This window comes from Trichechus manatus, unplaced genomic scaffold, assembly GCF_000243295.1.
Source record: "Trichechus manatus latirostris isolate Lorelei unplaced genomic scaffold, TriManLat1.0 scaffold00082, whole genome shotgun sequence".
Lineage (NCBI taxonomy): Eukaryota > Metazoa > Chordata > Mammalia > Sirenia > Trichechidae > Trichechus > Trichechus manatus.
Window position 1 is genome coordinate 6,194,475 of NW_004444018.1, and position 12,998 is coordinate 6,207,472.

The following is a 12,998-nucleotide window of genomic DNA, read 5'->3' on the forward strand; positions in this document are numbered from 1 at the left end:
GTGGATTCTGACTCATGGTGATCCCAGGTGTGTCAGAGTAGAACTATGCTCCATAGAGTTTTCAATGGCTGATTTTTCAGAATTAGATTGCCAGGCCTTTCTTCTCAGAGGTGAATTTGAACCTCCAACTTTTTGGTTAGCATCTGAGCACATTAACAATTTATACAACCCAAGGACTGGTATAAGGACAGACATATAGACTAATCAAACAGAACTGAGCCCAGAAAAAAAACCCATATGTATATAGCTAAGTGATTTTTGACATGGTGCTAAGTCTATTCAATGGGAAAAGAACAGTCTTTTCAACAAATGATATTGGGACAACTGAATCTCCACATGCAAAAGAATGAAAGTAGATCCTTTCCTCACATCATACACAAAAATTAACTCAAAATGGATCATTAACCTAAATATAAGCTAGAAAATATTGGAGTAAATATTCGTTATCTTGTATTTAGCAATGACTTCTTAGATAAAACATCAAAAACACAAGTAAAAAAAGAAAAATTAAGTTAAATGAACTTCATCAAAATTAAAAACATTTGGGCTTCAAAGGACACCACCAAGAAAGTGAAAGAAAAACTCACAGAATGGGAGAAAATTTTTGCAAACAATATACCTGGTAAGAGACTTGTATCTAGTATAAAGAACTTCTACAACTCAATAAAAAGACAAATAACACGATTAAAAGATGGGCAAAGGATACGAAGACATTTTTCCAAAGAACATATGCAAATGGACAATAAAAAAGATGATCAACATCCAGATAAAGTGTGTAACATTCTTGTAAGTTTGAAATTATTTAAAATATAATATTTAGAAACAGTCAATGATCATAAATTAAACTGGGGTCTTACTGGCATGTATTTTGTGCATGTTCATTTTATGTTCCTAAGGAGATCTAGTTCATTCTTGCCTCATTTATTTAACAAATACTTAATGAACACATACTAAGTGCCATGCTAAACATACCATAGTGAGCAAAAAAGATACTGTCCCTGACCTCAAGAAATTTATAAATAAGTGGTGGGATTTGGGGGGGGTGGGGGGGAGGAGACAGGAAAGGCATTAAACAAGCCCACACATATGTAAAATAGAATTGTCAAGAGCACTATAAAAGGAAGGAAAAATACGAGAAACATTTATCAGGGGGACTAAGACAGAATGGGGAGTCAGGGAAGACTTCCCCATCAAGTGATAGCTCAAGTCTAAGGTATAGAATTAACTAATGTGGGTGAGGGTGGGGGAGGCAGGGATGCTACAGTCTAGACTCAAAGATTCTACTTTGTTGCCTGGTTCCCAAAAATGTTCAATTTATATAAGGAGGCAGTTAAAAATCTTTATTTCTCAGGTATAGAATTGGTGGGGGTGCAGGGGGGGAGGGTGGTAGAGAGAGAGACAGAGGGAAAGGATGGAGTGAGAGAAGGCAAGACAGAGACAAAGAGAGATAAAATGGAGGAGGGGATAGAAGTGAGGGAAGGAGGGAGAAGGGAGAGGAAAGGAGAAAAGAGGAGAGAGAAGCTTGCTAACAAAGCTCCAAGTTACTAAAGATGCAAGACTGCCATCTAGTGGTAAGTTTAGCAAATCTCTTTCAATAATGGGTGTTGGGGGCAATGGATTGCAGCAACGGATATAGCACTATTATTTAGTAACAAATTCTCAAATTCAGCATTCCAAAGGTAGCATTCTCTTTACAATCAAAAACAGTAAGAAATATAAATATAGGAAAACTGATTAAGGTCATTCGTGAGAAAATACCTAAAAAATCTCCAAGTAAAGGACAGCTTGAGAAACAAAAGCAACTATCGGCCTCTCCCTTTCTTGGGCACTGACAAAGAACAAGGCCTCTAATAAAAAATTTCCTAGAAGTCAACGAGCACATGCCCAACTAGCATGCCCCAATCAAAAAAAATAAGAAAACTTAAGACGATAAATAAGCGACTCTCCTAATTAATATTATTTCTGAATTTCATTTGTGTATGAAAACTAAATAAATCCTTCCAGCTGAAGAAGTTTCCACTGCAAATGTATTTTATTTAGTCATTAGCACCATCTCTGATACAAATTCAAAATGGACGTAACAACATTTACTACACAGTTATAATTTCTTAGAATGCTGAATTCTAGTTTACTAAAATACCAGTCCTTTCCTTCTTCTAACTCTATTGACATTAAAACAAACATCTAACGATACAGTTCCATATAAAACTACATCTACCTAACACTCCTTCTACAGCTTCTACCGACTTTCTAATTAAATACTTACAAATATACGGAAATATAAAGAAACACAAAGACAACTTCTTGTCAGAATCTGGGAGGAATCTCTACTAAATCTGTACTAAGACAGATACAGCAGGACTGAGAAAAATCCGATGCAGAATATGCCTCAAGATCTAAAGTCTTCCTGAGAAAATGCAGGATGAACCTTCTCATCTCCCCGTCTAACTGAATCCCACTGAGAGACACAGATCATATTCCAATCAAAAACCTAAATAAGTGAAAATGGGACCATTTTTGTATGGATGCTAATTTATGAATGGAGCACTATTTCTATCAACCTTCACTTTCTACCATTCATTCAGCATAAAACTAACTTTAGAGACCAACGGAATGTGAAGAGGAGGCTAGGAAGCAGGGCAGCTATGATTTAATGTTTTATATTTTATATATTTTTATTTACACTTTTTTTTTTTTACTTTATATTTTGGATTCCACAGCTAAAACAAGTGTTGTACCACACTTTACAGCCACTTAAATAATAACACATAAAGAAAACAATAAAGTAGCACAAAAATAGAAAGTGTAAAAAAGTAAATATATCAGTTATAGAAAGAATTTTAAATAAAGTCACCTAGTAAAACACAAAGGGTCAAATCATAAAATCCAACCTCTGTTTACAAGAAACAATACGGAAAGTTTTATCAGGCAAATTCAAACCAAAAGAACTGAGGTTCACATTATTAATTAAAAAAACAGAATTCAGGGCAAGAGATATCGAATGGGATAAATGAAATCATTTTACATTGTTAAGGAACATAGTCAAAAGGAATATGGAAAAATTACAATTTTCTATGTGCCAAATAACACTGCACATTTTAGTTTAGAAAAAAAATTGTTTTTGATGAGGATTTGAAACACAATAGAACCGACTTAATTTGTTTTTAAGTCTTGAACAGATAAAGAGAACAAAAAATAAACAAGGATAAAGAAAACTGAATAATCAGATAACATTAAACAAGTGTATATTAAATTATGTTGCTTACAGAAAACATGTATTATTTTCCAAGTGCCCATGAAAACAAAAACTGACCAGATATTAAGTCATCAAAAAATAATAATTTATTACAAATCAGTACCAATTCCACGTCTGGGAACAAAATATAATAAAACTTGAAATTAACGAAAAAAGATTTAACAAAATAATTCAATCAGCTAAAAAATATAACAAACACTTTCCTATGTTGTTGTTGAGTCAAATACGATACCAAACATACTGGGAAATAATTTTTGTTACAACATATATGACAAGGGTTTAATCTCTAAAATCTTTAAAATACTTCAATGCCTCAACAATAAAAAGGCAAACAATCCAGTTAAAACATGGGCAAAGGATATGAACAAACACTTCACCAAAGAAGACATTCAGGCAGCTAACAGACACATAAGGAAATGCTCAAGATCATTAGCCATTAAAACCGTAACAAAAACCCGTTGCCGTCAAGTCGATTCTGACTCATAGTGACCCTATAAGACAGAGTAGAACTGCCCCATAAGGCTTCCAAGGAGCAGCTGGTGGATTTGAACTGCCAACCTTTTGGTTAGCAGCCATAGCAATTAACCACTGGGCTGTCGTTAGCCATTAGAGAAATGCAAATCAGAGCTACAATGAGATACCATCTCACCTCAACATTACTGGCATGAATCAAAAAAACAGAAAATACCAAATGTTGCGAGAGACTTCAGTGATCTTGGAACTCTTATGCACTGCTGGTGGGAATGCAAAATGGCACAACCGCTATAAAAAACAATATGGTGCTTCCTTAAAAACCTAGAAATAGAAATACCATACGATCAGCAACCCGATTCCTAGAGAAATAAGAGCTGTCATATGGACAGACATACGCACACTCATGTTCATTGCAGCATTATTCACAATAGCAAAAAGATGGAAAAAACCTAAGTGTCCATCAACATCAATGGATAAACAAATTATGGTACATACACACAATGGAACACTATGCAACGATAAAGAACAATGATGAATCTGTGAAATCTCACAACATGGATGAATCTAGAGAGCATTATCCTAAGTGAAATAAGTCAGTCACAATAGGACAAATAATGTATGAGACCACTATTATAAAAACTCAAGAAAAGGTTTACACACAGGAAAAAAACAATCTTGATAGTTACGAGGAAGGGGAAATCACTAACTTGATAGTAGACAAGTGTTAACTTTGGTGAAGGGAAAGACAACACACAATATAGGGAAAGTCAGCACAACTTGACCAAAGTAAAGTCATAGACGCTTCCTAGACATGCCCAAACATCTTCAGGGACTGAGCTGTTGGGGATGAGGGCTTGGGGGACATCTAGATCAACTGACATAACACAGTTCATAAAGAAAATGTTCTACATCCTATTTTGGTGAGTAGCGTCTGTGGTCTTAAAAGCTAGCGAGCAGCCATCTAAGATGTATCTATTGGCCCTATCTCATCCAGAGCAAAGGAGAATGAAGAAAAACAAAGACACAAGGAAAATATTAGTCCAAAGGACTAAAGGACCATATGAACCATAGCCTCCACCTGCCTGAGCCCAGAAGAAATAGATGGTGCCGGGCTACCTCCACTGACTGCTCTGATGGGGATCACGGTGGAGTGTCCAGAAAAGAGCAAGAGAAAACGTAGAACAAAATTCAAATTCATAAAAAAAAGACCAGACTATGGCCCCCGGGCACCCTGCTAACTCATAACTGAAACCACTCTCAAAGTCCCCCTTTCAGCCAAGTTTAGACGGGCCTACAAAACAATAACACACATGAGGAATATGCTTTTTAGTTCAACCAAGTGTATGAGACCAAACAGGCAACACTTGCCCAAAACCAAAGACAAGAAGGCAGGAAGAGACAGAAAACCTGGACAAATGGACACAGGGAACCCAGGGTGGAAAAGCGGAGAGTGCTGACACATGTCAGGGGTTACAACCAATGTCAGAAAATAATTTGTGCATAAATTTTTGAATGAAAAACTCATTTGCACTGTAAACTTTCACCTAAAGCACAATAAAATTAACAAAAAGACACCCAAAACTACATACAATTAGAGGAGATGTAGAAAATAACAAGGATATCTAGGTATTAAAATTTTGGGGACACAGCATTAAAGTATAATCAAGAGCAAATTCAAAACTTAAATGCTTTGACCATCAAAGAAAAATCAATTAAAGTAAATAAACTAGAAGTCACAATGCAGAAAACATCAGTGTGCAGGCAGTTAAAGAGACAGAGTAACATAAAACAGAAAATAAATAACAAATATTTAATGAAATAATGAATAAATTCAAGTTTTTTTTTTTTTAAATAATAAAACTATGTTTCAAGTACAAACAAAAAAATATAGGAAACAAAACAAGTAAGGGAACAAGGAAGTGCATATATTGCAGATATCATATGGAAGAAAATCTAAATGTCACTTATATAAAATAAAAATGATCAAGACTGTCTCAACAAGAAGTAGAAAACTATTCACACTGAGAGTCATAGAAAACCCTGAAAAAGTTATTCAGTAGCTAGCTCTTCCTTCCCTCCCAAAAAAGGAGCAACAGAATCAGACAGTTTTAGAGGTACATTCTTTCTAAATTTCATGAAAACATTTAAATGCAATTTAACTGATTCAAAACTTGGGGTAAGGGGTTAAAACCTTTTTATTTAAGTCTTCAAAGTTAGCATCACCCTGCTTTCAAAACTAGAGGTTAGTTCTCCAAAAAGGAAACTGACTTGTCTCACTTATGACCTCAGATGCAAAACTTTAAACAAAATACTAACAAATCAAAAATAGTTGAATATTAAAAAATTAATTTACATGACCAAATGGACTTATTTCTAAAATGAAAAGATGGCTTAATATTACAATCATATTAATATAATACAGTACAACAGTAGCATTATATGGTCACACCGATAAATGTTTAAAACTAAAGATTAATAAGATAATTCTGATTTTTAAAACTTAGTAAAAATTAAGATTCTTTACGGTGACAAAGAGTATGTATCCTAAAAGAGCTAACACACTTAAATGTTAATGCTAGCTGCATTCACGTTAAAGTCAAAATAAAACAATAATGTCCAATGTCTCCTTTTTATTTTAAACATTCTCAATGTTCTATCCAAAACTAACAAAACAATGAAAGATACAGACTATAACTAAGAATAAGGAAGAATTCTAGGTAGCTCCCAAGAAAATTCCAAGTTTCAACTAAGAAACTATGAGAACTAATAAGGAAGTTGAGTAAGGAGGTTGATTTTCAAGTAATACATTAAAAGCAACAGCTTTCTTAATGATAAGTAATAACCAGTCTGAAAAGAGGGAGGAGTATTCCTTCACAACAGAAACAAATAAAAATACAAAAAATACTTAAGAATAAAGGTTAACGGAAATGTATAAAACTTACAAAAAAACTAAAAACTTAGGTGAGGGTATAAAAGACTTGAATAAACAAAACTATACCCATGTTTCTAAGTGGCAAGACTTAATAATAAAAAGTCAATCTCTCAAATTATTCTAGAAGTTTAATGCAATGGGAATTTTTTTGGCACTTGATAAAATTATTCTGAATAATATTCAGAACAACTATTCAGGAGAAATAAACAGGTACAAAAAAAGTTTTTAAACTGTTTTTGGAAAAAAATACAGGACATTAAACAACATTATAAAGTCAAAATAATTAAATAAACAAAGTGCACTAAAGCAACAAGGATGTTAAACTAGACTATAAAGTCAAAAAAATAAGTGAAAACTTTGAAACAGTTTCAATTAAGGTAATTTTTAAAGTTATATGAAAGTCTAATGACAGGAAACAAATATTTCCAAGAAAGATTATATTCAATGATTAGTAGTTATAGTATAAAATTATAAAAGAATGTGAACATCAAGAATATTCATATCACCGTGCAAATCAATATAATCACTGAATCTTTCATCAAAACATTTAAAAAATGAATCATTTAAAAATTAAATTACTTAAAACATTTTAAAATCTTTGAAAATGTTTAAAACTAAGCCACATATTATGCTACCTAATTGTCCTATGACTATCTATTACATTAAACATATCTGACTGAAGCTTTTATCCCATACATGTGAAATAATTCTCGAGTACAGTCGTCTCTCGGTATCCGCGGGGTGATTGGTTCCACCAGCCCCCTCGGATATCAAAATCCGAGGATGCTCAAGTCTCTTACATAAGATAGCATAGTATTTACATATAACCTATACACATCCTCTCCCATATACTTTAAATCATCTCTAGATTACTTATAATACCTAATACAATGTAAATGCTATGTAAATAGTTGTTTCATCAAAATTGAAGACTTGCTCTGAAAGGCAGCCTTTCTCTTCTATGAGTTTCTTGAGCTCTTCTAGGAGCCCTGATGCTGCCTGGGCATCAGCCAAGGTCGATGTGCACGATCTTTAAGTGTAGAGGCTGTAGTGCTTTACAGAGCTAGCCAGGCATCCCTTACTAGCCTTAAACTGCTGCTTCTCGCTCTCTTCAGTCCCCTCATACTTAGCCTTTGAGGGATTGCTTTGACCACACAATTGCTTTTTAGGAGCAATTTTTCACAAAGACAAAGGGTGCACACAACACAAATAGTGAAGGAACGAGATGGGACACGAACAATGCTCAACCAAGGAGTGCTGGAGAGAGACCGAGGATCTGTGAAATGGCGGGGGGCTACAGCAAGGGATGCCTACCCAGCACTTCATTCGTGGGGATTCAGTGTGGTGCTCTGCATACCACAAATTCAAATTCTGCATTTCTTAACTTTCTCCCTCTCTCCCCCACCCCCAAATATTTTCGATCCAAGGTTAGCTGAATCCACAGATGCGGAACCCACAGATACGAAGGGCCGACTGTCTACCATTATTTCTTCTTTTCCCAATAAGTAATGACAATGGAAAAAAACTTTAACCTTTTCCTCTCTTGAAAGCTTCAATTTTCAGAAACGCCCTCTTTAAAGAGTATCATATATATGCTTTTAACAAGTTGAGCATTGTTCTGTATGTTTCCATAATGATCTTAAATCCCATACGGTATAAGTCACTATTAAGCTTTCAAAATACATACATATAATCACCTTTGTGAGGCTCTCTAACATTAACCATTAACATTAACCATAAGCCATTAGAAACCTGTAAGTCATGAGAAACTTACTTGGAAAATTTCTGAACTTAGACATAGAAACATGTGAAGCACGTGAAGAATGTGGCAAACAACCTTTAAGTTAAGTTGACTCTGACCTGGCATGTTGTGATAAAAGAAGACATAGCATAGTTAATCTTTGCTAACTAGCCTTGAGACATAAATCTAAATAACCTCCCTAATCTCTAACCTTGAAGAAAAACTGTGACATTTGGGTAATCTCTAACCCTGGAGAAAACGACATAACACACTAGTCTTTGATGTCATACTGGCCCTTATTACGGGAGGCCAAGGTGAGAATTTCACATACAAACCCTGAATTTCTGCTCACTCACTGAGAGAAGGCAGAGGCAAAGGGATCTTTCTCTAGTCTCTTATTTTGTCTGAAGACCAAGAGCCTGCTGAGACTCTGCCCGCCACCACTGCCACCAACCTGCACTGAGTTCAAGTCGTGGTCAAGCTTTCTTCCCGAGACCACTCATAAAAGGTAAAAAAGGCTTAAATCTAAAGATCTGGACTCTAACCATTGAACTAACATTGTAATTGTTAATTCTGATTCGCCGGTTCAAAATGAAAAGGTCTTACTTGCATGCCTTGCCAAGAATATCTTGCAATAAACTAAACAAGTTTATGCATGATAAACCTGAGTATCTCTCTATTAATTTTCTAAGATAAAATTCTATTCAACAACTACTTGAAACATCTAAGATGGCATTTCATGCCTCAGTTGTTAAAAGCTGTCAATCTTTACAAAAATGATTGAGGCCTCTGAGATTTGGTTAACTTGCTATATATAATATACTTGTTTTTCCTCAATCCCCAGTGCAAGTTTTTTTTGTGTATAACAAAAAAAAAGTTATTTTCTTTTATACAAAAATTCACTACTATTAAATTAAATACTTGAAACTTAATGTTTCAATTTCAAGTTACTGATATTGAGTTCATGTAATTATACGATCTTCCACTGACAAAATGTTTGACTTAAAACACCAGATACCTGACAACCCTTAATTTTGTATTTATTAAATTTCTAAACCCTAAATCCTTAAATGAGGCTATATTTTTGCTGGTACAACACCAGAGTTTTAAAAGCTGCCTTGTGAGAAAAACAGTAGAGACAACCAGGGAAATAAAAAGGTGGCTCTTTGAAAAGGTCCATAAAACTGACAAACATCTAATAAGACTAACAAAGAAAAAATGAGAGAAGACACAAATTACCAATACTGAGAATGAAATGGGATATATTACTACAAACCCTGCAGACATTAAAATAATAATAAAGGAATACTATCAACAACTTTACACAAACATTCTACAACTCAGATTAAACAGACCAATTCCTCAAAAGTACAAACTACAACTCAATATGAACTAGATAAATTGTATAGCCGTATAACTATCAAGAGGAGCTCTGGTTGCACAGTGGTTAAGCGCTGGACTGCTAACCAAAAGGCTGGCGAACCCATTAGCCGTTCCACAGGAGAAAGATGTGGCAGTCTGCTTCCCTAAAGATTACAGCCTTGGGGCAGTTCTACTCTGTCCTACAGGGTCGCTACAAGTCAGAATCGACTTGACGGCAGTGGGTTTGGGTTTGGTGAGTGTAACTATTAAAGGAGCCCTGGTGGTGCAGTGGTTAAAGCACTCAGCTGCTAATGGACAGGTTGGCGGTTCGAACCCACCAGCTGCTCTGCGGGAGGAAGGTGCAGCAGTTTGCTTCCATAAACATATACAGCCTTGGAAACCATATGAGGCAGTCCTACTCTGTCATATTGGATTGCTATGAATCGGAATCAACTCAACGGCAATGGGTTTGGGATTTTTGGTATAACGATTAAAAAGAAACTAAATTTCTAACTTAAAAAATTCCCCCCAAAAAAAATCTCCAGGCCAGATGGTTTCATTGGACAATCCTACCAAACGTTTAAGGAAGAATTAATACCAATTCTACATAAACTCTTCCAGAAAATAAGAGGGTGGGAAATTATGAACACTTCCCAACCCATTTTATGAAGTCAGTATTACTATGATATCAAAACCAGATACTGTACAAAAAAGGAAAACTACAGAGCAATATCTTTTATCAATATTAATGTAAAAATTCTTATATTAGAAAATAGAATTTAGCAATATATAAGAATTATGCACTATGACTAGGTTTATTCCAGGCTGCTTCAATATTCAAGAATCAATCAATGTAATTAATACACCATACCAGGCTAAAGGAGAAAAATCACATGATTATATCAACTGACACAGAAAATGCAGGTGACAAAATTCAACACACATTCATTACAAAAACTTTCAGGAAATTACAAATAGAAGGAAACTTCTTCAACTACATTTCTTAAAAATTTACAGAAAATCTATAGCAAACGTCATACTTATTGGTGAACTATAAAGAAGTAGCACAAGGGAGATCTTTGCAGTGATGGAATCATTCTGTATCTTGATTGTGGTGTTGGTTACAAGAATCTACAAATGTGATAAAACGGCACAGAACTATATACTCTCATTGTACCAATATCAATTCCCTGGTTTTGACCTTGTTCTACAGTTACATAAGCTATAACCATTAGAGACTTGGTGAAGAGAACACCGGACCTTACAGTAGTTTTTTAACTCTTGTGAATCTATAATTATTTCAAAATCATTACTATTTCAAAATAAAAAACTGCTTCATGCAATTCTCTTCTGGATAAACTGACATTTAAAACTTGATTATAAGCAGCATCCATAATAAATCTTTAATTGTACTCATTGCAGATGAAATCAACCATATCCATTAGGGTTTGCCTCAGCAAGGGTAACTCTTTTCACTGACAAATCAACGCTTAGCCAATTTCAAATTTTGCATAATAAACATCTGAGTTTTGAGAACTAGAGAAAAAAAGGATGAATATTCAAACATTACAAAAATGTTGGTAACTTTTTTTTAAAAACTCTTAGAATTAAGATGCCTGCAAGACTTGTCGATTAGGAAACAAAACGGTCTTACCATAATTAAACTGACTGTTGGACTTTTCACAGTTAATGATGTTAAACCTGTAACCAACACCTGGCCTCATTCCACTGACTTCAAAGTAAAACCACTGATGATAATGATTGCTGTTTATATCTGAGTTCAGAATAAGATCATATTCATTTCTGAAAGGAGAAGATAAAGAAATCTGATGATAATTAGAAAAATATGTGTACGTACAAAATGAGAAAATTTTAAATGACTTACTTTCTGATTTGAATCACTTTGCGCAGATTCCCAGATTCAAATTTGGAGTTAAACTTCAAAATATCTCCTTCTTCTGGAATGATGTAACTAAATAAATTTTTGAAAGTTTAATAAAATACATTGCATTTAAACAGTCGAGCAAAAATAAATAAATAAAACTATGCTACATATTAAAAATATACCACTATTATCTATGCTATATTATCCTCTTTGTTTTTTTTTTAAAGCAAAACACACAACCAGCACAAGCAAAATACAAACTCTGGCTGATTTTTATACACAAAAAATTGTAATTAGAGACATATTCCTAGGTTTACAGTGAAGATCTTTGCATGGCTGAATCAGTGTTATTTCTACAATACTAATTATCATATAGAAAAGACCAGATGGATTTTAAAAATTCATATGACCTGTATGAGTAGCAATAATTCTAACAAACTATGCAGCTCTCTGTTAAAAATATTATTTTAAATTTAGAGAGCTTCATTATCTCTTATTTAATTAGCACCAAAAAGGAAAAGGTACTGTTATCATTTTACATATTTATTACTTCAGTAATATTTACTGAACGCCTAATAAAGCATCAGACACTGTTCTAGTTATTGGTCTGTTTGGGTCCCTGATTTATCACAAATATTCTTGCTCTTTCGGAGCTTACGTTCTACTAGAGGAAAACTAAGACTCAAGAAGGCTAAATGATTTTACCCAAAGTCATTTCAGTTAAAATCAGGACTGTATGCCACACTTAGAGTTCTTGAGTTTCTGTTTTTTTACCACATCTTCCTGATCTACCTGACACAGAATTATATACTGTGGAATAATCAAGAGATTTATAAATAGATTAGATGTTTCTTTTTTAGAATATTATCTCATATTCAGTCATTAGCTTTGATATAGCCTTTACTCTTACCTCTCTAACAAAAACCTTACAAAAGTCTTTCCTTTTCTCCAAATAAGGTCAGTAAAACATGACATTTCCTAAAAAATTGAAATGTTAGTGGGGGGAAATCTGCTGAAGGCTAACAGAAATTCTCATTTGAAGGAGGCAAATGACTGAATAATAGTGACATTTGACATTTTTAATTTTCATTTATTTATTTATATTCAAATCCTAGAATGTAATGATATCAGTAACAATCCTAAATTGTAAAAGACACAAACACTTACACCAGGGATGAGAAACGGCTTCAAAGGTCAGGCAGGTAACTTAAATAACTAAAGCAGACTGTCAGCAGTAAGAGACAATAGGGAGTGGTGGGAACTGTGAAGAATTAGCCAAGCACATGTTCCTTCTCAAGCAGATGACAATTTGTTTCCCCAAGGAAATGAAGGCCCAACACTGAGGGAC

General features: G+C 34.2%; 1 protein-coding gene across 5 annotated transcripts in view; it reads right to left on the minus strand.

The window, feature by feature from the left end:
- Positions 1–12,998, minus strand: part of AGTPBP1 (ATP/GTP binding carboxypeptidase 1) — a 201,717-nt gene that overhangs the window by 79,943 nt on the left and 108,776 nt on the right. For all 5 annotated transcript variants that reach the window (XM_023735793.1, XM_012556959.2, XM_023735796.1 and 2 more), the window contains 2 exons: positions 11,651–11,737; positions 11,420–11,568 (listed from right to left, as the gene is read on the minus strand). In XM_023735793.1, the coding sequence (XP_023591561.1) occupies positions 11,420–11,568; positions 11,651–11,737 (236 nt within the window). The remainder of the gene's footprint in view (positions 1–11,419; positions 11,569–11,650; positions 11,738–12,998) is intronic.